Source organism: Acomys russatus, chromosome 11, assembly GCF_903995435.1.
Source record: "Acomys russatus chromosome 11, mAcoRus1.1, whole genome shotgun sequence".
Taxonomy (NCBI): Eukaryota; Metazoa; Chordata; class Mammalia; order Rodentia; family Muridae; genus Acomys; species Acomys russatus.
Window position 1 is genome coordinate 14,775,276 of NC_067147.1, and position 26,350 is coordinate 14,801,625.

A 26,350-nucleotide genomic window follows, 5' to 3' on the forward strand; every position below is an offset into this window, starting at 1 on the left:
GAGACTAGTCTAAGGGAGGGGACAGAGGGCGTGTGGTGCATACGGGGTATATAGGAAGATATAGACCGAAAAAGCAAGGCTCACATCTCAACCTTGCAGCCCGGCCAACTTGGAGCTATTTAGATTTACATCTCCCCCAGCGCTGTGGCATTAGAAGAAGAAGTGTGGGCTGGCGAGACAGTTCTGTGTGTTGAAAAGCTAATGCTACGCAAGCCTTAGTTTGATCCCTGGAGCCCACAGTAGAAGGAAAAGCCTGCTTCCCAAAAGTTGTCCTCTGACCTCCACATGTGTGCCATAGATAGCATGTGGTGTCACACACACACACACACACACACACACACACACACACACCATAGCCCCCACATACAAATAATATGGTTTTTTTTTTTTAGCAGAAAAAAAAAAAAAAAGGGCTCCAGTAGTAAAAGATGTGGGGCCTAGTGCCAGGTATCCTAAACAATCAGCCCCTTGTCTTGGGCGAAACCTCTCTGAATTAAATTCCTTCATTCGCTGAATGACACAGTTAGACATAAGGTCCCTCAAAGTGACTTTCAGGGTCTCTGGTTCTGCAGCTTTTCCCAGTTTCAGTAGTACCAGGGAGGGAAGCTTCTGGAAAGAGGCGATTGCCTCTGAATGCATTACTTGTAGGAGATGGCAGAACCCTTTCCTAGAGCACACTAGATTAAGAGACGCTCGGGGGAAGGAAAGGGACTGCGCACACACCACAGACTTCCCGCTCCTTTAGAACCCCGGAGTTGGGCTGAGAGCTCGACACGCGTGGAGGGGACAGAAGCAGCAGCTCACCATGGCCGTTACAGTAGTAGATCCACTTCTCCCGGTTCTGGGTTGGAGTCAAGGATTTCTTCAGCCCCGCCTTTTCCACAATGGCACTGGGGTCCTGCCGGGGCCCCTTCTTGAGAGTCCTGGAGCTCTTGCGGATGCTGCACACCACTATCAGCACTAGCACCAGCAGGAGGAAGAGCACAATCATCCAAGGCAGATGATCATTGATGTCGAAATGCTTGTGTGGGTTCTGTCTGGGATGGCCCCTCTTGGGGGCCCTGATGGCCGTGCTAGACTTCTCGCCGCTGGCCTCCATGGACGGGGGCAGCAGCTTCAGGATGTGTCTGTGGTGAGGGCCTTGCTGGTGGGTAACTTGTGGTGGGTCTGGGAGGGTCTTGTTCACGCCTTCCTTCCCCCTTGTGGAGCTTGTGTTATCAGGAACTGTCCCTTCCTGGATGCCACTTGGTACCTTTGGTCTAACAGAAGCAGTAGAGTTGGGTTCTGTTGAGTTCATGCCTAGAAAAAAGAGTAAGGTGGGGGAAGAGCTTTTCCATATTTGGACATCTACACATCCTGTCCTGTCCCTTGTCATCTCCAAATGAGGGTCGGTAAACAAAGAGGAGATGACCGTTGGAGCTTAAGACCAACTATTATGTTGCATATTTTCATAAAGGTCTTAATAAGTATCTTTATATAAAAGATAAACATCTGAATAATTAAACTCAGTTTCTGTACCCAGAACATGGGCATCTTCAGGGAATCAATATTATCAATATTTGAGCTCTCCTGGACTCCCCTACATAGTTTCCCTTAGATGTCAAGTTCCAAGTGGACAAGAGTGCATCTGCCTCTAGTCAACGTTACATCAGTTTGATTACACAGAGAACCTGTTTCCATTAACCTCCTTTGCTCATTCTCCTCCTCCCTCGCCTTTAGTTTATTTCATGACTCACTGGTGAAACAGAGCCTGTGACTAAGATAAAGAAAAGAGCTCAGGATCAAGTCCAACCCTGTACAACAACAGGCCGCTAAATAAAGTAAGGCTGGACTCTCCTGGCCCCTAGCAGCTGTATCCAAGATTATACAGGGTTGGGCCTAGCTTTGTGGACTTCTTTCTGAAACATTCCTGTAGTTAGTGCTCATGAAAGGGTGTGAGGGATGGCAACTGAGAGACTCTGGGGACAGAACCTGGCCTGCGTCAGCCGCTGGAGCTCTTGAACCCTATTTTTTTTTTTTTTTTTTTTCATTTTAAAATGGCAGGCATGAGAAAGAGTTCTCTGCCATCGAAGGCTAAACAGCGTCTTGTGTGCTGGGGCCACAATTTAAGTTGGCTTTCATCTCCTGGAAGCTAAATGCGATGAAAAAGGACTTGGCAAAAGCTGAACTTCTGCCTGAGTGTTGACTGGAATGCTAGGCAAACAGGGTTACCAGACAGAGGACACGACCGCTGGAAAACAACATTAAGTCTTTTTTCGCCCCCAGATGTGAGGGGGGCTGGTCACCTTTATGCAGATTTAAATGTGCTTGTTTTCTGAAATTTCTAACTTCCCTCCCTATCTTTTTGCCCTACCTTCCCTTGCTGTCTCCTGCCTTTGTCTAGCCAGGATTAACTCCATGCTGCATAACTTTTTAGCCTGACAGAAACCTTAAATGTTTAAAATTACTCACTCACTCAGGCAAGTTTGAAGCGGAGAGCTGAAGGGGTTACGTGATTTAGATAAGGTCACACACTGTCCCTATTTCTCTCCGTGTAACCTAGTTTTTAGATATCTGTTGTCTCCTAATAGAAACCTTCTGAGTTTAAATATTTCTATTAAGTCCAAAGAAGCCAAATTTAATTAGCCACAAAAATGAAGGCTCTCTCCTCCAAGGGACGACTTTAGATTTAGTCAGGTGGAGAAAGCATCTTTGGTTATAAGCCTACTGTCCTGGGCTCAAAGGCTTCCTCGAGCGAGTAATTCATGAGGTTAGGTTACCTTGGGGCTCATAGGTGGAGGAAGGGACATCGTGGGACTCCATTTGCCCAGGGTGAGAAAAGATAGTTGTTCCAGGGGAAGGTGAGGTTGTGCTGGAGAAAGACAGGCGTGTGCCACAGACGTTGTCTGTCTCCTTGGTCCCTGGCTTAACCACCACCAGGTTCTGACCCAGACAGTCTGTGTGGGCTTTGCATTTCATCACACTGGAAGGCACATCAGAGAAAGTACCCCGAGCACACTGCTTACACCGTACGTTCTCATTCTCTGTCCCTTTCTTCCGCACACCCCAGCCCACAGGGCACACCGTATGGGGAGCGCAGGTGCCGTTAGACTGATACATTCCAGGTGGGCAAGTGCATTCTCGGTCAGTCAAGGCAGCACAAGGTAATCTCTCAATCATCGGCCACGGGCATGGCTGACTACAGTCATGGCATCTCTCTATGCCATTCTCGTGCCTGGTAAAGGTCCCCGCGGGGCACCTGCTGCAGACTCGCAGGCTTACGTTGGTACAGTGCTCAGAGACATAGGTTCCTGCCGGACACTTGTCACAGGTTAGCACCTGCCCAGTGGTCCGGTCGACGTGGTGGTATGTGCCCGTGAGACTTGGAGTCTTTTGTTCTAGCTGAGCTGTGGTGGTGCTGAGGAATCCAAGCTGGAAGAAATAAGAGAGGCTGTCAGATAGGTACATTGGAGAGCAAAGTACTAGCAATGACAACAATACTGTCGTCATCATCATCATCATCATCATCGCTGTTCAAGATCTGGCTGGTACCACATCAGCTTGACATCAGGAACAGGGAAGGGTCTGTTGAAGTTGTCAGTTCTACAACCCCTGAATGCCTGATGATAAACTTTTTTTAAAAACCAACAGGCATACTTTTGACATTCTTTGTATGGGCATTATACCATAGACCCGATGCTTTTAGAATCAGACCCTACTTGGCCATTTTCTGAAGGCCACAGCCAATAGATGCCTATTCTGGCAGACACTCACCAAGGGAATCTATGCATTGAGCTGGGTCCAGCAAGAACAACTCAGTGGCCATGTTATGCATAGAATAAAAACTCTGCCCAGCAGGCCAGAGTGACACCAGCTTCAAATAAAAACTTGGGGGGCCTGTCAGGCATGGTGGCGCATGCCTGTAATCCCAGCACTTGGGAGGCAGGGGGCAGGCGGATCTGAGTTTGAGGGCAGCCTGGTTTACATAGTGAGTTCCAGGACAGCCATGGCTACACAGGGAAACCTTGCCTAGAACAACCTCAACACCTTAGGCGGCCGTAAGTCCTGAGAGGCTGAGAAAGAAGGTGGAAAGTAGCAGGGAGCGAAGGCTTGAGTAACAGCTTTTCTGAGGCCATGGAAATGGACAGGTCCTAACAATTCTTGCCATCCCCAGTGAGATGGAGAAGTTTATTAAAACATTTTTTAAAACTTTAAAAATGTCTGCTTCAAGCTACAAGCCATGGTACAAATTCCTTGTAGGTTTACGGCTACAAGGGTAGCTGAAAGAACAAAGCAAGAACTTTTGCTAAGTGAGCCAGGAGTTTCTGTCTTCGTAGCATCTTAAGACTTGACCCAAGTCTACTCCTTCCCAACCCCCATGGTTGAGTGAAGTCAGGGTACTTCCTCGTCTCTCACCCACTCTGAGTGTTTCTCCTACAGCTTACGATATACTTGGTGTCTCTTTAGTCTGAGCCTGAAAGGGGGGCAGAAGTGGCCAGGGGTGGATTGTGGCTGATTTTCCCATTGAGAAACTTAGTTTAATATTAGAAATTGAGAAAGACGGGAGCCTGCGACTTGGTGATAAGTTCTGTGCCTTTTCCTTTCGCTTCCTTCTCCTGCTCCTCCTGCTTGCACAAGGAGCCCCAGACACCCTCTTCTGCGGCCGCAGATGCACTGGGTGGAGGAAACCATCTGCCCAATAGAACCCAAGCACAAGATTAGTGCAGTGCTTCCTCTCTTCCACCTCAGGCTGGGATGTGTGCACCCTGGGGAGACACACAAAGCTCTAGGAAGCCGGAACCTCAACACCAGCCTCCTCCACCCAGGCCTCAGATATGTGGAGCCACTCTGAGTGTGCATGGGGCTGACCACCTACCAGCCCAGGCGAAGATTCAGACTTGCACTCTGAGCCTAAGACGAGGATAGTAGGTACTGAGCCAGTTCTCTAATGTCTGACTTGTCAGGGTACAAAAACATTGTACATTGACAATAGCAGTATACAAAACCCACCCACCCCCAACCCCATGTGCCTTGTGCTCTATACCACACTTTCGCTCTTTGGACTTCTTGATTTCTTGGGGTGAGGTTGTTAAGTTGTTAGCTCATTTCATAGATATTTTGTTTTGAGATGGGGTCCTATTTTATAACCCAGGCTGGCCTCAAACATGTGGCAATCCTGACTCAGACTCCCCAGTTTCTGGGATTACAGTTTGAGCCATCAAGGTGAGCTATTTAGTTGTTTCCCACCCTCACCCCCACACACCCCCCACACCCCCAATGTGCAGCTCAAGCTGATGTGAAACTTGCAACGGCTAGGATTACAGGTATGCCCAACCGCGCCTGGCTGATTTATCAGCTCTTAAGAGACTATAAAATTGACCTATAAATTAAATCCTGCTGCAGTCAGCAATTCTATCTCCTCCAAACAGACTAAGGGAGAGTGTGAATCAACTGCACTTGCTGAAGTGGAAGGAAAAAGGAAGCAATGGGACAGCAGCAGTTCACCACGCAGTGAACTGGACGCAGATCACAGGGCCGCCTCTTGGCCAAGGAGCAACGGGAGGCAGGCTCCAAGCCCCTCGTTTCTGCCTCAAACAGAGCAGCTCTGCTGTGCGAAGCCTAATCAGGCTTCCGAGTGGAGGTCTGATTAAAGCAGAGCTTATTACTCAAGCAAGGCCTACAGGGGCCTCTAAAGTCTCTTCTGACTCCAGAGTTGATGCTAATCCCAGTTTGCTTTAGAAACAAAAACAAAACAAAAGAAACCCCAAAGCATGGAAAAGCATCCCATGGGTTACCTTTTCCTCCCAGAGACCTCAATGGAGGAGACAGAGGGCACCTAAGAAAAGCTGTTCGCCTAAGGCCTTTCATTCAACTAAGGAGTCCCTCTCTGAACTAGAGCTTTTCTACCAAGTGTGGAGGCGCTTGTCTATAGCTCCATCACTGGAGAGGTTGAGGGGAGAGGAACACAGGACCCAGACCAGTCTGGGTTACTTAAAGAGCCTTGGTCCCAAACAAAACATCCCCTTGGGATGGCACATGCTTGTAGAGCTAACACATGAGAGGCTGAGGTAGGAGGATCAGGAGGTCAAGACTATCCTAGGCTACAAGACAAGTTTGAGATTAGTTTGAGCTACCAGAGAACATGTCTATAAATAAATGATGATAGATAGATGATAGATAGATAGATAGATAGATAGATAGATAGATAGATAGATAATAGATAGATGGTAGATATAGATAGATAGATGATAGAGCATGCAACACACACACACACACACACACACACACACACACACACACACACACCTCTAACCCCATGCCTCTGGGCAGAGATGAGATGGATCAAGTGGAAGACAATATATAAAGATAAGGTCCCTGCACAATATAAAAAGATGATAGTGAAAGCTAACAATGGGGGGGGGGACGACAAAAAATCAAAGCAAACCAACCAACCAACAAATTACTGGAAGAGCAAGGCAAGGTCACTGATAGGTGTGAGATAGACCCTTGAACCCCACCCCCACCCCACCCCGTGTGTGTATAGACATGTACTGACATGTATAAGATTGGAAGGGTCAAACGCAGTCTCGGGCCTCGAACACGGCACTAAAATTGCCTGGGAGGAGTAGGGAGTTGGCTCAGTAATTAAAACATTTGCCACACAACAGGAAAGCAGTTCAGATTCCTAGAACCCATATAAACAGCAAGAGGGTACGGTGTTCTACTCGTAATTCCAGCATAGAAGTCATGGATGCCTAGAGCAAACTGGCTGGAGAGACTGGGCCCCATCAGTGAGCTCTGGGTTTGACTGAGAGCCCCTGCCTCGCTGAATAGGAAGATTCCCAACATCAACCCCAGGCCTCCATGTGTGTGTGTGTGTGTGTGTGTGTGCGCGCGCACGCGCGCGCGCACACACACACACACACACACACACACACACACGACAATGGAAAAAGAAAAAAAATGAATACTACTTGGGATGATTTTTGGAAATATCTTCGTATACCCCATCTTATCTCTGAGGTCCTTGTGAGTTTACCATGGGGTGAGGAACTTATTTTGCTGGGCTGTGGTTTTTCATTCCTTTATGCTCTCTGAGTGTTCCTGACATCCAAGTAAATTTTGAGCCCCTAACACTGAACCAGGAATCCTCTGGCTCTAATCTTTGATCCTGAGCTGCATTTTGGACACTGCCAATCCCACTATCAGAGTCACCGCCTCCACCGCCACCCAGCCTGGCATTTTTAATTACCTTGAGAGCGTTCCCCATTAGCATTTTACCACCCCAAATAAACATCCTGGAAATCATCCTGCAGATTTGGAACTACAGATTCTCCGTGCAAATCGATTCATCTGTCACTGTACACCTCAGCAGCCACCTTCCCCGGGGCCCTTCACTGAGCATTTGCACAGAACACATAGACACTTGAGTCAGCCTCTCCCTTCTCTTACTTAGGTTTGGCTTTATGTGTGTAAAGGGGGAAAGCCAGCCATGCTGGTCTGTGAGTTCCTTTTGACCAACTTCTGTTACTGTATCTCTGAGGTCGGTCTGGATGAACATACGAAGAGCCTCACTCTAACAGCTAAACTTTCTTCAACACAATGAGTACATGCTAGCGAGCTGGCTCAGCTTTTGAAGGCCCACAGGCAATAGAAGGGGCGCATCTCACTTCGGCGGGTCTTCCCACCAAGGCTGTGTTGACCGCTTTCTTGTGAAGAGGTCAGTGTACAGTTTTCTATCTTGCATAACTCCTTCTTCCCCTCCACATCCCTCCACCCAGCTCCTCTTTTATTTTTTCCTCAATCCAAGCAACAGGCACAAGCACACTGCTGCTCAGCCTTTTGAAATCCAGAATGCACTCAATAACCTGAAGCCACTCCAATCTCTCACCCATAGCAATATAAAACATGTATACAAACATGTGTACATAAACATGCATATGTACATACATGCACCCATGGGTGGATCAGTCTAGAGGCAAAGGAAGAATTGGACAAAGACTCTGAAAACAGGAGGCATATTCTTACCCGACCTGTCTCAAAGTCAACAGGATCTTGGTTTGCTCACTGATGAAATTAACAGGTTGGACTGGGTAGTACGCAACAACTCTAACCTTCTGTGTGCTGTGATTTTGTCAGGTCCCACCATCCCTTATGTAGCTGTTAGAACTCTTCCTAGACACCCAGATGCCAGGCAGATGAGCAAGCGGCCCATCACATTTCCTGTTTCTGTCCATCCTATCAGCACCTAATTACACAGTGTCTCGTAATGTTGATTGGCAGCCTCATAAGTGTATATACTTATCGTCCCTTAATGGTTACAAGCAGCTCGAGGCCAGGGACCGCCACATAGACTACATTTCCTCAGCTTGCTCAGCCACCTAATAAAGACAAGAAAGATAATAAGCAAAGCATCCTTTCAAGCCAGGGGCCAGCAAAGGAAATCCAACATGCCCCAGTGGTTCTTAAAAACAAGCTTCCTAGAATCCAGACGCTGACGTAGGCAGCACTTGTAACTACTTTCATGCAGCTGTGGAAAAGCTGCAAAGCTACCACATAGACCATTCTGCCTGGAAACCTCAGTGGCCTACTGTTATCATCTGGTCCTTTATAGACAAAATCTGCCAACTCCCAGCATGAGCATCCAAAGAAATACAAACAATCCAGAGACCAGAAGCTCACTAAACACCCCCCCCCCCCCGCGCGCGCGCGGCCTCCCCCATGAGCTTCTCGGTGAGCACCCAGTTCTCTCTCTTTCTTCGTACGCCCACTCTAACTCAATGCTCAATCTGATCCATTCACACCCAGCTTTAGACTCTCACTGCCCACCTGACATCCGGTGAAAAGCAAAATCATCCAGAGAGACGAGCCTTCCTCCTGGATGCCATCCCGGCCTCCCATGCCCAGCTGCAAAGCCCTCCTCTGTTCCTCCATTTCCCTCTAAGGCTGTCGTCATTTTTCTGCTTACATATCTATCTACTTGTCTGTCTTCCCTGGAACCTGCAGTACAGGACAGCATGTGGACTCAGCGCCCGTTCATTGGACCACACAACCTCATTTCCCGTCCTGAAGAGAAGGGCTGGGTTGGTGTGGCCCACTGACACCCTCCAAATTCTCAAGGACCCAGTTCCTGGACTACCTGCAAGGACTTGTTGACTAAGAGGAGGAATGTGAAGACCACAAGTAATCAGAATTAGTAAGTTAAAGGGTGATGTTGAAGGGCTCGCTGGCAGTCAGAAACTCCCCAGAACTTCCACCAGGGTGCCATAATATTAACTGAAAATCTAAATAAAGCATCCAGGTTCCGGTCAGCATGAAAGCAAAGAGCTCATTCACCTCCAAAGACCCTGAAGACATTATTCTCTCTTAACAGAACTACAGTTGCCTTGTAAGAGTGGGTTTCTTCACGAGAGTCAAAATAAAAAGCTAATGTGCTAAAGGGTTCAGATATTCCCCTCTCGTTAAAAAGAGAGAAAATTACAGCTTTGCGCTTACGATTAGAAGCAGCATAAGAAGCTCAGATTCTCAGTGTTTAAAACTGCAGTTGTTTTGAAAATTCCATTCATCCAAGAACGAGCTCACCTCACAACAATGGATACATGGGGTAAGTATCAGCACACTGTCCCAAACTGCATATTCAGTAAAAACAGTGCAAGTGCTTATTTGCTTATTAAGTCATTAAAAGCTTTTTAAAAAGAAAACAAATGCCAAGTGGAAAGCAGTAGTTGGTTACACGACTCCCTGCGAGACTCCCAGGGTCTCGTTGCTCATCCTGGTGTCCTGCTACACACCTATGATGTGTCACCTGCATTTTACAGCACAGAGATGGGCCTGGCTGAAGACAAGAAGTGCCCGGATGTGTGACTACATGACAGAATGCTGACATCGACTTGTTCTTTACCAATTCCCCTTCCGTGAGCGCATCCTTCAAACAAGCAAGAGATCCCTTGTAGTTCAAGGGTTACAATAGGTCTGTGTGTGTGTGTGTGTGGTGTGTGCATATGTGTGCACAGGCGCACATGCCCACGGGGAGGCTGGAGCAGGGTGTAGAGTGTCCTGCTCCATTGCTCTCCACTTGGCTGCCTTGAGACAGGGTCTCTCATTGAATCTGGAGCTTCCCATTTCATCTACACTGAGGGTCAGCAAGTCCCAGCAATCCTCCTGTCTCCAGCCTCCAACATTGTTGGAGTTACAGATGCATAGAAGGCCACACCCAGGGTTTTACCTGAGTGCTAAGGATTCAAACTCAGACTTTCACGCTTGCACAGACAGCATCTTGCCCACGGAGCCATCTCCCGTCCCCCAGACTCATGTCACTGTCATTCCCTATCAGGTTCTCATAAGCACTTCAAAGTGAAAGGAGCAAACGCAAGGCAGAGGTAGACATGCTTTTCCTTATTGAGAAGCAAGCAAAGTGCTCTGAAGTTTTATATATATATATATTCAGAGGTCAAAGGGTAACAGCCATGGAAAGCTGGTCAGCCCTTAGAATTGTTGACCATTTTATCTGGGGCATCAGTCTCAATTTATGATATAAACACACTGGATGGCTAGAATTCCCCAGATTTAAAGTGGGGTGGGGGAGGGGGTGCATAAAAAGGAACCATTCAAGGATAAAGTTTCCACAAACCACAGACAGAATATTTCCAGTTATGTTATATAAACACAGTTGGCTCTCTTATTTCCTACTGCCCTCTCTGATAAGAAGGAAAAAGGAAGGAAGAAAAGGAGGGAGGGAGAGAGGGAGGGAGGGAGAGAGGGAGAGAGGGAGGGAGCGCTGAGCAGTCTCCTATTGCCAAAGCAAAAGAAGCAGGGGCTGTTTTTAAAGCTGGTGACTATAAAGAATGCCAAAGCCAGAATGTGCTGACTGTAGGAACAGAAGGAAGCAAGCTCCGGGGACATCGGAGAGGAAAAAAACTGGAAAGATTTTGCCCAGGAGCTGTTTTCTCTGGAACCTGCAATGCAGGAGAGAGTGTACATATAGCCCTCAGTTACTGGACCACAAACTGTCTACCTCTGCTACAGTAGCTATCTCTCTGCCCTAGGCTGACTGAGAGATGCCAATAGGGTGGCCGATGGACAATGAATGAAGTAGTCTCACATAGAAGACAGTAGGAGATGGGAGGATGCTACTTCATGCTGACTGGGCATGTCCGGAAGAGCATACAGACCCAGCCAAAAACCACTTTTCCAGCCAAGGCAGCAGCTGAGGTTTCAAATTATAAGGAAACCCCGTTTGAGCCTAGACTGTACCACCTGTCCTTCCAGGTATGAGCTGAGTGTGAGGCTGTGATAATTAGAAACAGATTTGCTCTCTCTGCATGGTTCCCATCACAAAGTGGGAAACCTCAAAACACATGTGTTAGGGTCTTCTTTATGTCAATGAGATGACAGGAGCTGAAGGCTTGAAGACAGCTTGACCAAGATGGAGACCAGAGGTCAGAGCGCACAAGGCTTTTATAGACAGCTTGGCACTTTCAGCTCCACCCTAATCTCTGGGGTGAGGGGAGGGGCTGAAGATTCAGTTCATCACCACTGGCTAATGATGTCGTCAAGCATGCCTATGTAACGACACCAACATGAAACCCTGAAAGCACAGGCCCAGAGAACTCACAGCTAGCTAAACAGGTGCAAACACCTGGAGGGTGATATGTGCAGAATGGGCACCATGGCTGCACAACGCTTCCAGTCTGGCTGCCTTATGCAAGCCTTCCTCTGTGTTCTTTGTTTAATCCCCTTTGTATAGAAGCTGGTGGTATTCAGAAAGTGTTTTCCCTGAGATATGTGAGGCGACGCTTACAAGTTAACTGAACCCCAGAGGGGCACGGGAACTCTCACGTATAGTCAGACAACATGGAGCACAGATGACAACCTTGACTGTTTTTTTTTTTTTTTTTTTTTTTTTTTTTTTTGGTTTTTCGAGACAGGGTCTCTCTGTGTAGCCTTGACCATCCTGGACTCACTTTGTAGACCAGGCTGGCCTCGAACTCACAGCGATTCGCCTGCCTCTGCCTCCCAAGTGCTGGGATGAAAGGCGTGCACCACCACGCCCGGCTACAACCTTGACTATTGATGCTTCGAGTCAGGACCCGTCTTACGGAGCCAAGTCTTCCAGCCTGTAGCATGAGATGCTGTCTTCAAGCAAATAGCTTCTGTTAGCATTAGCTAGGGACTCTGCTTTCTGGTCTGCAGGCAGGCAAATCACCTTATCCTGAAAGTGGCTCAACTTCCGAGCCTCCACCTCCTCAGTTGTAAAATGGACACAGCAGTAATAACTGTTATTCAAAGTTCTTTTGATAATTAGTGGTTCATACAAAACGACCATAGAGAGCATGCCTGACATGGTCATTGCTGCATGAATGTTAGTTTGGTAAATTTTCACCCTACCAATCTATTATCTTACTATACTTTACGATGATTTCCTCGAGATCAGCCAATCTTTTAAAACATCTCAATTATATCTGCTGAGATACATAACAAATAATTGAGGGTTTTTTTTTCTTTATATTATTTGTATATTACTTGTGCTGGAATTAAATCAAGGCAGGTTACATGTCCAGGCCCCAAATCCTAGATCTTAAAAAGGTGTAAACCAATAAATAAATAAATAAATAAATAAATAAATAAATGTGTAAACCAACACCAGAAATGCCTCACACTTGTAGTTCTGGCACTCAGGGGACAAAAAGCCCGAGGGACATCATAAGTTCAAGCCCAGCTTGAGGTACATCGTGAGTTCAAGGCCAGCTTGGTATACATAGTGTATGTAATCAAAGTCAGACACGGATCTACACAAAATTGACTCAAAACAAACAAATAAAACAAAAACAGTCAGCTAGGCACTTGCCTATGCACATGGTGGTACGGCTATTCACATGGTGGTTCACGCCTGTGATCCAAGAAGTTAGGATGTAAAAGCAGGAGGATCACAAATTCAAGCCCAGCTTGGACTAGAGACTAAATTCCTATCCAGGCTGATTTGCATAGAGAGATTCTTTCTCAAAAACCAAAACTTTGCTTATTTAATTTAGTAAAAGATTATAATCCTGAAACATACTTCCCTCAACACAAAACACACTATAGTGGTTTGTTTTTAAGGCAGATGTCAGGATAAAGACAAGAAAAACAAAAATCAAATACTTGAGGTTCCGAGGATATTGCTCAGCTGGTAATGCTTGCTGGTATACACAAATGCCCAAGTTCCACCACCAGCACACACTGTAATCCCAGCACTCAAAACAGAGGCAGCTTAATGGCTAACTTATTCTGGAAATAAGTTAGTTAATTAATTAAAATGAAATAAATCTTGTTTCATAACAAACAAAAATACACAAAAGAGAAGAATTTACAATTCATAACTTTACTCTGGATGCCCATAGCGTAATTAAGTAAGGGTTTTTCAGAGTGAGCTTCCACGATTTGGTCTCACAGAATATTAATGCCCTGGTCTAGAAACAGGCTGGACCCCATCACCTGCCGTTTTTTTACATAGCTCATAAGCTAATAACAGCTTTATATTCTGAAAAGCGTGGAGGTAAGAAAATGAAAAAAAAAATGAAACATGAAAATGAAAAAATGAAAAAAAAGAAAGCTATGTGAAGTTTAAATTTCAGAACTTACAAATAAAGTTTTATTGAAACACAGCCAGGCTTATTCTTTGAGGCATCATCTGGTGGTGCTTTGTCTACACAAAGACAGAATCAAGTAGTTACTACATATATAAAAGTACTGCCCAGAACTTTCCAGAGTTTACTGATCTCCTAGAGTTCAGAAAACATTCCTTATGTCTTCTCCTGACGAGTGCAATTATTATATCAGCCTATGACCTATTCCAGGAGACTCCGTTGAAGAACGGCCTGAAATGGCAAAAATCGTCTGTGCCCAGCACTCTGTGTGTTTACCCACAAAATCTTTCACACACATACAGTGTGCATAGATACCCTTCAGCACACACTAGGGGGATTCTCACCAGGAATAGGACATCAACATCCAGAAACACCAGCAAAGCTCAACGGTCAGACATTGTAAAATTCAAAGTCATCGGGATTCCTTACACTACCCATGAAAGGATTAATTCCTAAGAAAATAGGCAAAAAACATGACAACAAAAAGGCTATTCCCAGACCCAGAAAGGAAAGGGGTTAACAACACAAGCCTAGTTTTTCATGTTATGATAGTAGTATTAAAAATAGAATATGGTAGCTGGGCGGTGGTGGCGCACGCCTTTAATCCCAGCACTTGGGAGGCAGAGGCAGGCGGATCGCTGTGAGTTCGAGGCCAGCCTGGTCCACAAAGTGAGTCCAGGACAGCCAAGGCTACACAGAGAGACCCTGTCTTGAAAACTTAAAAAAAAAAAAAAAAAAGAATATGGTGCTAGTGAAATGGATCAGCGGGCAAAGGGGCTTCACACTGAGTCTGACAGGTGGGGAGTTCCATGCCCGGGACCCACAGACTTCCTAAGTTGTCTCTGACCTCCACCCATGTACTGTGACACAGAGATGCCCACACACACCATACGAAGACATAAATGTAATCAGGAAAAAAAAAAAAAAGAATAAAACAAAACAATGTCAAGTGTGCCTAATAAGAACTTATAACCAGAAAGATAAATAGAATTAATAAAAATAAGACTAGCTTAACTAGTACTCAATAGTGAAACATGAGCCGTTAAAAGACAAGCATCATGCAGCTAAGTTTATTATGTCCCTAAAAATGAGTAAAATGTCACCGAGACGACCAAAAGCCTTTACATATATATGAATTAAAAAGAGGAGAAGTAGTTCGAAATAATGAAGTCCAGTGCTGGCTGGCAGGTTCATGGGCTAGAAAGCACATTTATAGGTGGCTGGTGGCATTCCGAATTGATTGCCTTCCTAAAAAACAATCTGGCAACCTTCAGCGAACACCATAAAACCACTCATTCGTTTCCGGTGACCTAGCAATGGCACTCTGAGGAAGGCACCCGGGGGAAACAAACTAAAGGGGGGCAGAGTGTTAGCGTATACAGGGATGTACGAACGCTGCGGGAGGAATGGCGGCAGCCCAAGCACCGGATGACAGTCACGACGGCTCAGCACACTTCGTACCTGCAGAGCACCTGCTATTTTTAAGTGGCAAGATGTTCGTCATAGACACCTCAAACTTACTCAACAAGCGTCCGAGGCTCAGGGTTCCCATGCCATGCCCAAGTCTGTCGTTCCTACCATAGACTTCCATTTAGGAACCTAGGACACCACTGCCCCCCCCCCCCCACCCATCTGACGAGCAAACTCTGGAAAATTCTAAGGCTGTCAACTTCGCCACTAACTACCCCAGGACCATGATCACCACCCTGTGAAAACATCCAGCCTCCTGCTTCCAGGAGTCCTCTCTCTAACCCCTCCCCCACCTGCCCGGCTTCCAGAGGAACCTGAGAGCAGAGAGTGTAAGTTCCATCATCGGAAGCGTGAGAAAACACGGATTTTTCTTACTGTCTGTGGCCTGACGACACCACCAACCGCACTCAAGGCGGGGGTGGGGGGGTGGGGGGTACTAGACAAGGTTGAGCAAGAAAGGGGGTGCAGGAGGAGCCTGGGGAGAGATGATAGAACCAAAACACACTGAATGGAATTCTCTAGGAATTAAGTAAAGCTCCCCCCCCCCCCCCAGTGTTTGCAAGCCGAAGAGATGCTCAGTGGCTAACAGCACTTGCTGCCCTTATAGAGGACTGGGATTTGGCTCCCAGCACCATATAGGTGCCTCAAAATTGCCAGTAACTTGTGTTCCTGAGGATGTGATGCCCTTTCTGGACTCTGAGGTCTCTCTCCTTCCCTTCTTCCTCTCTCTCTCCCTACCCTACCCTCCCCCTCCCCCTTCCCCTCTGTTTTACCTCCCCTAAGAAATGGTTTCTCTATGTAGCATTAGCTGTCCTGGATTCACGTTGTAGACCAGGCTGTTCTCTCCCTTGAGTGCTGGGGATAAAGGCGAGGGGCACCACACCCAGCTTCTCTCTCTCAAGTAAACAATGTTTCAGCCAGGTGGGCGCTGTGGCACATGGCTGTGATCCCAGCACTCAGGGGAGACAGAGGCAGACAGATCTCTGTGAGTTCGAGGCTATCCTGCAGCCAAGGCTACCAAGAGAAGCCCCGTCTCGGGAAAAAGTTTCAAGCCATGTTGCTACACGGCTTCTCATGTACCGAGTGATGCCTTCACACCTTCAAGGGTCCCCACGTGAAATGACCGGCTGCCTGTTCCCACAGAGCGTCCACTGCCTCTCTTCACAGAGCTCCAGCCATAGTGGCCAGAAATCACAGGACACAGACTCCATCCTACGCTTGGGCTTTTCCACATACTGTTCCCTTCTGCTGAAATCCTGTCCCTTCTGCTTTTCGGCGATTATCATGAAACTTCACCATTCCCATGAGCTCCAAGGGGAGGCCAGGGATAACCTCTTACTTCTACCATGCCCACAGCGTAATTCCGCCTGGTACTTAATCGATGTTTCTTACGTTTCAGAAAATGGGTGAAAAACACAAATAGACTTCTATAAGAGAAAGGGAAATAATTACCGAAAGAAAAGTGGGACATAATAAGCGCGAACACACTAGTTAGGCTGTTCTGAGAACCTGTCACCTTTGCCTGCAAGCTTCCTCGTCCCTCACTCTCCTGCCTCTGCCATCCCTTGCGGAGCAGAGCCAGCCCTGTCTACAGTGAAATTAGTCAGTGGTCTTGTCTCAAATGTTCTGGGGAGACAAGATTCCAATCTCTTTTCCGGGACTAATAGTCAAGTAATTTCCTCACAGCTTGTGTCTTCCTCTGGTCTACGAAGTCTAGAAACAGTCTGCAGACAGATGTATTTCAAAGCTCGTTTAATTAGCACAGTTCTCAACTCTCTTCAGAGACAGCGCTCTGCGCAGTAGATGGAGACCAATAAAGAGACCTACAACTGCTCAATGGACAGAGACTGGGAGACTGTGCGGTGCTCAGCTCTAAATGGGACGTCTGTATCACACCTCCTCCCCACAAGGGTCCGGGATATCAGGGAAGAGGGGAGGAGAAAAAACTGTAAGATCCAAAAAGATCATATGACTATGGTGAAACAGTGTTTGCTAGAAATGCCGGGCCATTGCACACATGAATTCAGGGGTTGAGGCAGCACACACAAGGCCTGTACCAAAGACCAAGCCAAACCAAAGCTTGCGTGGGCAGGAGAGGGAGCCACAAAGTCCCATGCTTAGGTGGGGAGCCATTGGGAATTGATAACTGTTTGGGGAAGGGGACCCTATTTTCTCCACGGATGGGGCTCCTGGCAGGCAGTCCGTGCCCCCAGGCAGTCTTACCCTCGTGAACATGTGGGTAGCACTACGTGAGACTCAGTGGGTTCAGAAAAAGAGCACATAAAATTAGGAGGGAAAAATGATGGCGGGAATTGGGAGAAGTTGGTCGGGGAAGGAGTGGAGGGCTGTGGATTTGATCGAAACAGATTATGTGCATGTATGAAGTTCTCTTTTTTTTTTTTTTCCTAACAGATTGCTTATGAAGGTGCCTCGAGTAACTGTGGCAACCTACATGTCACTTTCACAGCATACATGAACCACTCAAACCATGAAGTTAAATCCACTTCTCAGAGACCTGAAATGGTACAAGCGATTAACTTATCCTATACAAATAATTGGACTGGCAGCAAAGAAGATCCTAACAGGTCCTCGGATGCTCAGAAGAGGTGAACAGAAACTACAAGGCAAAGCAGAACCCACACCGCACTGTTACTCACTAAGCAAATATTTTTCAAAGTGACCCAGGCTGCAGGAGAGCAACACACCCATCCCCTATTTATAACATCTCAATTTGCAGGAGCGTCTTTCCACCTCAAGCCTGGCACCATGGTCCGTCAGAGTCACACTATAGGAAAATGCTCACCCATGTCGCCACACGCTCCCCTTTCAACTCCCACGCACCATGGCAAACCATCCAGCACCACCATGAAACTCAGAAAATAAAAAGAGTATGCTCAACTCTTGGGTAAAACCATTCTGTCTGGAGGAAACAAATGTGTGGTAAATTGACAGAAACCATTCCGCACCCACTACTTGGCAGGAAGAGCTAAGTGTATGAAACTGACATAGGTTTCATTCCTCTCTCCAGAACCTAACAACGGGCAGAAGAGTTAAAAAAAAAAAAAAAATTTTATCAAACCTCATTCTGGAATCTGTAAAATGGGTTATGTAAGATGTATGCCACGGTGCTTTATAGAAGACATCCAATGCAGTGGTTAAGTACTCAATAAATGAGAGCTGTTTATAGAATATATAAATTAATACATATGGTTTATATCATATATGAATTAAATAATATCTCACTAGCAATGGTTACCAGCCGTTTGCTTAGCCCTCCTCTGAAGACTGCTAGCACAGGAGCTCTACTGATGTCCCAGCTGCTCTCTTCTGAGTCCAGGGAACATAGACACCCTCCGTGTCCTCTTCTAAATACAGTAAGCAAGTGTTCCTCCCCTCAACCCCAACAGAATTTGCAAGCGGTGCCAAGCAACAGAGTCACCACGTGATTCTGGTTGCAGAAGAACAAATGGAAAATTACATAGGCCTTAGATAATTAGCCTTGCTATGATTTGGGTAGCCATGTGCTTCTCCATTCTTCTAATTTGTTTTAATCCACAGAAGAGTCATGCATAGTCTTCAAATATTCTGAAGAGAAGACGAAAGGGCATGGTGCCGTATCCTGCCACCTCACCCAGGTCCTGCTGCATCTCACACCTTCCCCAGAGCCCTCTGAGCACAACCTTTCCAACACTACAGACATGTCATCTCCAAAGCCAGCACACTGACGCCATGCCAGGACACGCATGGCACCAACTCCAGCACTCTTCATGGACCATGGATGATGACTGTGAGTCTGCCTTCAATTAACAGCATGATGGTCGGTCCCTCTCTCCATCAGCAGAGGACCCACCCATACTTCTGGACCTCTGCCAGCCTCCTCCAGGTAATAACCATTGCCCAACCAGGTGGCAGCATTCAGGCCAATTTAAGATCCTGTTGATTTTTAGGTATTTGACAAATATAAACACTGGAGAATGCCAGTGTTTATTCATGGTCTCAGCCCTATTCCTAAAGAACACGAGCCCGGTGGCCGCTAATGCAATAGTAATGCCCAGCCTTTTGCTGACAATGGAGATTGAAAATCGAAACCCAGCTGCTCCTATTAACGGCTTCAGTTGTCACTCTGTCCATCAAATATACCTGCATCCCATGGTCCAAACAGATTCGACTCCATATGACCACTGGACACCCACCGAAGCTCTGAGATAATCTGGCCTCCTCTTGTCACAGAGAAGAAGCACCTGAGTTTGCCAAGAAGTTGCTGGTGGTGACCTGGCTTTACCGCAATTTGCCAGGCCTGTGTGGGGAAAGGAAGCCAGCAGAGTATTAGCGCTTTCTGGAAAATGGGCAGAGTTGTTTATGCAAGGAAAAGGCACTCAATTCATCCCCAGCCCCTGAATAGTCTGATGATGTGTCTCACCATTTCCCGTCACCAAAAGAAAAAAATAATAATGATGATCTTTACTTAAGCCAATTATAGTTTACATGCCGGCTGAGTAAACACAAAACCAATTTGCAACTTTTCTACCAAACTTCCCAAGAGGTTCTGCTTCTCCTCAAGATGGAGTCGAGTGCAAAGTCAAGGTGTGATGCCTCCAAATTCCAACCTCCAATAAAGAGAAGACACCAGCAGGGTGTGGTGGCGCATGTCTATAATTCCAGCACTCTGGGATGCAGAGGCAAGTGGATCTCTGTGAGTTCGAGACCAGCAGGGTCTACAAAGTGAGTCCAGGACAGCCAGGATTACACAAAGAAACTGACTCAAAAAATCAAGAGAGAGAGAGAGAGAGAGAGGATACCAACCCCTCACCAGATTCACCCAGAAGCTAAACCTACCCCTGACCACTGACTGGGGAAGGCAGCAACCTGCAAACTACCCCCTCCCCAAAATTGTGGCCTCCACCATGCTTGCTCTATTGAACTTGATAGACATTGTCCAAATGTACAAGGGAGGCAGATGTGGATCTGTGCTCATATAGCCATAGAGGTTTTTTTTTTTTTCTACTTTCTTTTTCACACTAAGTATAAATCTTCTTTAAAGAAATATTATTATTATAGATTTAGCTTAATTGTGCTGGAGGCTCTGTCTGTCTGTCTGTCTGTCTGTCTGTCTGTCTGGGACTAGACCTGAGAGAGAGCCAGACATATGCCTTTACTTCAAATGAGAAAGCCTGCTTCTATTCTACAGTTGGATTGTGGGGATAACTCATCGGGTAAAATCAGGACTTCTCCGATCCAATACAGGATCTAGATTGCTGCTTCTGTCTCACCTACCAATTTCACATCACTCAAGTTCTCCATTAAAACTGACCACAGTATTCCAAGACAGGAAAAAGGTTTCCAAAATAAAACTGCTTTCCTCCTCTGCCTTTCATATTTTAAAGATCTGAATATCACGTATTTGTGCATGTGTTGGGACCTAGCATGCTCATCCATGGATCCGACTGGAATGAAACTCGTCAGTTAGTTCTATGGACAGCGGCCATATGTTTTATGAGCCATAGAACCTAGCTTCACGCCAAGGTTCTAATCCCCGCCTCATCACCCGGCTTCCACGGCTTAGGATGACGCCTCGCTCAGAGGGGGTGCACCATGTAGATTTGGTAACATGAAATGTAGTCACTTCCTCGGTGTGGGCTGTTCTTTCCTTCAGCCAAGCTGTGTGGAGTGTTAGATCAGTAACAGCTTAGGTTCCCTTCCGGCTCCCACAGTCTAAGTTGCTACAGGTAAAGTATATAAAAGGGAGAGATGCCTCTCTGCACAGTGCCAGCTCTGACTTAATGTGCGACTTTGACTTGTCACCAAGTCTTGGACTTGAACCCACACCAGATGACCTCACACATGCACACCTGTCTAGGCAGATAGCCGTTTATTGTGATAAATAAAAACCAGAAGGTAGAACTCAGTAATAGTGGCCAACAGGAACATTTGGTACTCTCTAGGTAGAAAGACAGTCTAATGATGCATCTCACCATTTCCCTCCACCAAAAGAGAAAAAAATATATGGGTTTTTTTCCTCTTGGTGATGAGAAATGGTGAGATGCCAACTGTCTAGAAAAAGGATGGCAGGACACCTGGACCGGCTACTAAGCAAATGGTCCTGTGTCTAAAATGTTTTTCTCCCCTTTCTTCCCTCCAACTCCTCCCATGTACCAATCTTGCACTTTCTCAAAATCACAGCCTCTTTTTAAATTGTTGTTACATGGGTTACATATATGTGTGTGCAAAGCATATGTATATATATAGTATATATTCACAAGCACACATATGTATGTGTATGTATACATGTGTGGAAGTGTGGATATACATTATATGCACACACATTCCTTAGTTGCCCACAAGTCTAATTTTTTGGCTAGGGTTCGGGCCCCATGAGTTTGCACCCTTCCATGTTAGCATGTCTGCTGGTATTGTCCCTGTTCAGGTCCTGTGCAGGCAACCATGTTGTGGAGGCGGCATGGGTGAAGGTGCCCTGACACTTCTAGGAGACACACTCTCACAGCAGACTTGTGTTTCTTTGGCTTTTAGAACCTTCTTCTATGTTCCCTGCACCTTTGGTGTGTGAATTCTCAGTCCATGAATAATAGTAATTTCTAAAACTTCAGATCCAATGTCTTTATCAAGGAGGCCTCTTTTCTCCCTAGCTGGGCCCTAGCGATTGGTCTATCCGTGTAATCAAAACGAGATCCCTAAAGGCAAGAGGGCACCTCTGACTGCACCCAGCGCTGCCCTGAGCAAGTCCTTCTAGGACAGTCCTTAAACTGCCAAAAATCGGAATGTCTTGTTTACGGAACTTTAGCCTGCAGCATGTATGCTGTCTTTCAGTTTGTGGGTAACTTCCACACATGACACAGTCACCTCAACTCAACAACAGAAATGAAGGCAACTAGAACAGCTCATTCCCAAAGGTCGCTGTGTAACTCTCACTTATGGTTTTCTGCGGCTAACGCAGCCACCGTCTCAGCTTTCTTCCGGTGATCCTTCTATGTCCTTTGCCATCAAGCCGCTCGAAGTTGTGAAACAAGCTGTGTGGGACATGGGTGAGGGAGAGTAGGAGCCAAGGAGTTCTAGCTCAGAGTCATGACACACATGTGGTGTGACCCACAACAAACCAGTGAAATTCTTGGAGACTGTTTGCTCACCTGTGGAATGTAGGCAACACCTGTTTGTCAAGGATGGTGGGAAAAAATAAGACACTGTGTATAAAGTACTTTGCTGCTCTCTCAACAAGCTCACACAGTTGCTGTTCAAATATATGAATGTATTAATATATCTATCAACATCTTAATATATATCTATATATATATCAGAGCCTATAGTAAGTTTTCATGTAGCTAGCCCATCATGCTAAAAAAAAAAAAAAAAAAAAGTGTCACAAAAATAACAGTAACAAAGACTGCTATGAAAAAAAGGGGAGGGGACAATTAAAAGCCATTATGAAACATATCGCTGCCAGAGTGCATAAGCATAGCAGGAACTTTTCTACATCCCTCATTTCTTCTAGATACCTCACACCATGTTTACTTGAGCTATTCTACCTGGTGTCTGCCATTAATGCAGCCAAGATTACCAGTGGGGCAAATTCTCCTGAGAGCAATGTTACCAGTCACTGTTGTACACAGTATCACATAGTTCCCTAGGTTCCTGGCTCCCCCCTCCCTCATCCTGCGCTAGCACGATCCAGTTACCCTTCTACTGTCAAAGTCTTTCTTTCTTTCCTTCTTTCTTTCTTTCTTTCTTTCTTTCTTTCTTTCTTTCTTTCTCTATAATTTCCAGAAGACCAAGGAACCCTGTAGTATTCTCACCTCCAGATTGCCTCTAAAACCCTTGGTAAACATCAAACTTACATTGTCAGGCCAGCGGTTGCAAGTCTGGCACGCAATTGGTAGGTAAATTGAGTTTGATAATTTAATAAAAAGGAGCTGGGCCCTTTCTTGGTTAGTTAAAGCACGCATTTTTATTATCCTGAGAACTTCAAGTACCTATTTCATGCTAAAGGGTGTGTGTGTGTGTGTGTGTGTGTGTGTGTGTGTGTGTGTGTGTGTGTGTGAAATGCTACACTTAATATTGAATGTGTGAGTGGACTAATCGACAAGGATTATATGCAAGTGGAGCAGGGGTGCACAACAGTGTGTGCTGATCAGAGCAGCCCTAAGGCCTTCAGAAGGAACTCAGCAAGGGACCTAACTCTAGTCATTAGGATCAGTGGTCCCGTGAACCCTCTCAGTTAAGACCGTCAATTCAAGTTCACTGCCCCCAAGGACTCTCTGACTGCTGAGTATCCACGCTTGTTTAAAGAGTACAGACTTGGAGCCCGGGTGTGGTGGCGCCTGCCTTTAACCCCAGCCCTTGGGAGGCAGAGGCAAGGAGATCGCTGTGAGTTCGAAGCCAGCCTGGTCTACAAAGCGAGTCCAGGAGGACAGCCAAGTCTACAGAGAGAGACCCTGTCTCGAAAAACCAAAAAAAAAAAAAAAAAAAAAAAAAAAAGTACAGGCTTGGACTTTGCCGTTATTATAAAGGGACAGAAAAGAGTCTCCTAAGGGATACTGAGATTTGTCTCATTATAAATACTAAGAACAACAAACTTTCTTTAGTCTGTCTCTCTCTCTCTCTCTTTCCCCTCATGTTCAGGAGAGAGAGAGAGAGAGAGAGAGAGAGAGAGAGAGAGAGAGAGAGAGAGAGAGAGAGAGAGATGGAGAGACCCCAGAGTGTCTGTAGAATGAATTCCCAGGCCATAGCAACTGCAATGCCTTGAGATGAGAGCAGCAGATCTTGGCTGGCCAGGCAGAAAGCCCTTCAGAGGAAGGAGACAAGAGGACTGCCTTCCCTTACACAGCCCAACCATGAAAACAGACTCTTTTTTGTTTTTGTTTGGTTTTTTTTTTTTTTTTTAGTGAACAATATTTATCCTCCCCGAAGGAATAAAAGACATGGCTGGTTTATGGCGGCTCAAGGGTTGGAATTCAAATTTTCTTCCACCTAATTCCCCACTTGGCCTCGGTATTGGAAATAAAGGGACAGGCTGGAGTAAGTTTTGAGTAAGGGATGATGTCAGGCTTTGATCAGATAAAGTGATGGAGGACTGCGCTCGGGGCACGCCCCAGATTTGGGTGCTTGAGGGAGCCTGCATCATCTTGCGTGGTGACATGTCTAAACACAGAAAAGGAGAAATAAAGGGATGGAAAAAATTAATCTTCCTTTATGTAGCTCTTTCCCCTCCCCCTCTACTGAGAACCAGAACACCGGTTGGCTCCGAGCCGGTGCTTTGGAGGCGCCTGGGAATGGGTCTCTGGGTCCTTTCTACACACACCCCCCAACCCCCCTCTCCTTCGTCGTCTTCTTTTGGCGTGCAGAAAGCAGGACTCATCTGAGCCAAGAGAGAGGACTGAAGCGAGGAGGCTGAAGGAAGGAGTGGCCTGCCCCCTACTCCAGAATGCTCGGCGCGCGGAAGCCTGCAGCTCCAGTCCGGAGCGCACCGGTCCCGCTGTCTCCACTGCGGTAGCATCCGGACATGACATTGCAGCAGCGACAAAGCCGCGGCCAGGGCTGGCAACTGGCAACTGACAGGACTGCTTGCTTGGGCCTCGCACCGCGGCGAGGGGCTGGCGGCGGATGATACTGGGGTGAGGCTAGGCGTTGGGGTGCTAGGTAGGCCGAGTCGGGGGCAAAGCCCTGAAATGCGCAGGGCGCCAGGGCGGCCACCTCTCGCGCCTCCTCCAAGCAGCCAGATTGTAAGAAAAATAATTCTCTACCACTCCCTAGCCTTAGCTCACCTCCCCATAGAAATTATCTAGTAGAAGTCCTCTTCCGTTTGGCTGTTGCCTTGTAATCAACCAACCCTTACAACCCAGCTGGTCCCACCGCGCGCCGCCAGCACTCCGGGCCCGAGGACCCGCCCCGCTTCTGGACATAGCCTCTAACGCAGCCGCCACCCTAGAGTCCCCTCCGGTTGCTCACCAGGAGAAGGGAGCCGGCAATTATCGTGGCTCCGACTTGGCCGGCGATGCGGCTGCAAGAGGTGATGGCGGTGATGCTGCTTGCCGAGGTCCCCATGGCTGAGGCCGGGGCTCGCAGGGGCGCCCTGAGAGCGCGGCCCCACGGCAGCTGGAATCGGTGGCTGTTTCTGCCCAGCGCCGCATCCACCGCCGCCTCCAGGGCGGTGAGCCCATCTACCTCCAGCAGCCCATGTGCACTGCAGCAGCCAGGAGGCCGGGAGGAAGAGGGAGGCAGCCGGGGAGGCTCGGGAAGGCGCTCAGCACCTGCCCAGGGGCGCTGGCGCCCGGGCGGAGAAAAGCAGGCGCGCTTGCAACCCGCGCCTCCCGGTGCTCTCCAGCGACAGCGGCTGCGGAGAACCAGCGAGCAGGGCTGGCCGCGACAGTGCAAAAGAGCGACTTCCCATAGCGAAGCCTCCAACCACTACCAACTACTCGCCTCCTCCGCTGCCCAAACCGGCCGGCGAGGGACTGAGTCGGGTGGCCACTCAGCACGGGGACACACGTGGTGGCGCCGAAGGGGCGGAGTACCGACCCTTTGTGATGTCACCCTGAAGGAGGCCGGGCTCTTTGTGCAGATGAAGAGAGCTCAAGGCGGTCCAGAAACTGAGGGGAGGGAGAGGGTGCCCCCTGGCGTTATCTGGAGGAATTGCGTTTGCTTGTTAGCCTGGGAGTTCTGTACACGCCCCTCAGGCCTGACTTAACTTTTTTTTTTTTTTTAAACCGATTCCAAGTAGATTATATGTAAAGCAGAGACTATTTTTTTTCTAACCTAAGTGTTAACAACAAACAACATAACCTGCGCATGATGGCGCTTGCCTTTATTTTCCTTGCTAGGAAAGCGGAGGCAGGATTTGGAGTTGGAGAAGTCTGAGCTACACAAAGAACTCCCATCTCATGAATGTATACATGCGTGCATGCGTGCACTAATGAATGAATGACCTGAGTATAATGGTCCATTAAGTAATCTGTAGGCTGATACATGAAGCTCTCCAGTTCCAGGCCAGCCAAAGTTAGAGTTCAACACAAGCCTGGCTTACAGAACAAACCCGTCTCAAATTTTTATTTATTTATTTATTTTTATTTATTAATTTAGCAAGCAAGAAAAAAACATGGACCATCTGTCAGACCAGAGACTTTTGTGTTGACTCCAAGACTCTGCTGTGTTTTGGTGTGTTCTGGGGTCTCACACTGGATCAAAAAGAAAAAGCAAACCGGGCATAGTGGCCCATGCCTTTAATCCCAGCACTTAGGAGACAGAAGCAAGCAGATCACTGTGAGTCG

General features: G+C 47.0%; 1 protein-coding gene across 1 annotated transcript in view; it reads right to left on the bottom strand.

The window, feature by feature from the left end:
• Positions 1-25,580, bottom strand: part of Tnfrsf21 (TNF receptor superfamily member 21) — a 77,811-nt gene extending 52,231 nt beyond the window's left edge. The window contains exons 1-3 of the mRNA XM_051152936.1: positions 25,032-25,580; positions 2,760-3,411; positions 805-1,299 (exon numbers count right to left, since the gene is read on the bottom strand). Of these exons, the coding sequence (XP_051008893.1) occupies positions 805-1,299; positions 2,760-3,411; positions 25,032-25,127 (1,243 nt within the window). The 5' untranslated portion in view covers positions 25,128-25,580. The remainder of the gene's footprint in view (positions 1-804; positions 1,300-2,759; positions 3,412-25,031) is intronic.
• Between the last annotated feature and the right edge of the window lie 770 nt (positions 25,581-26,350).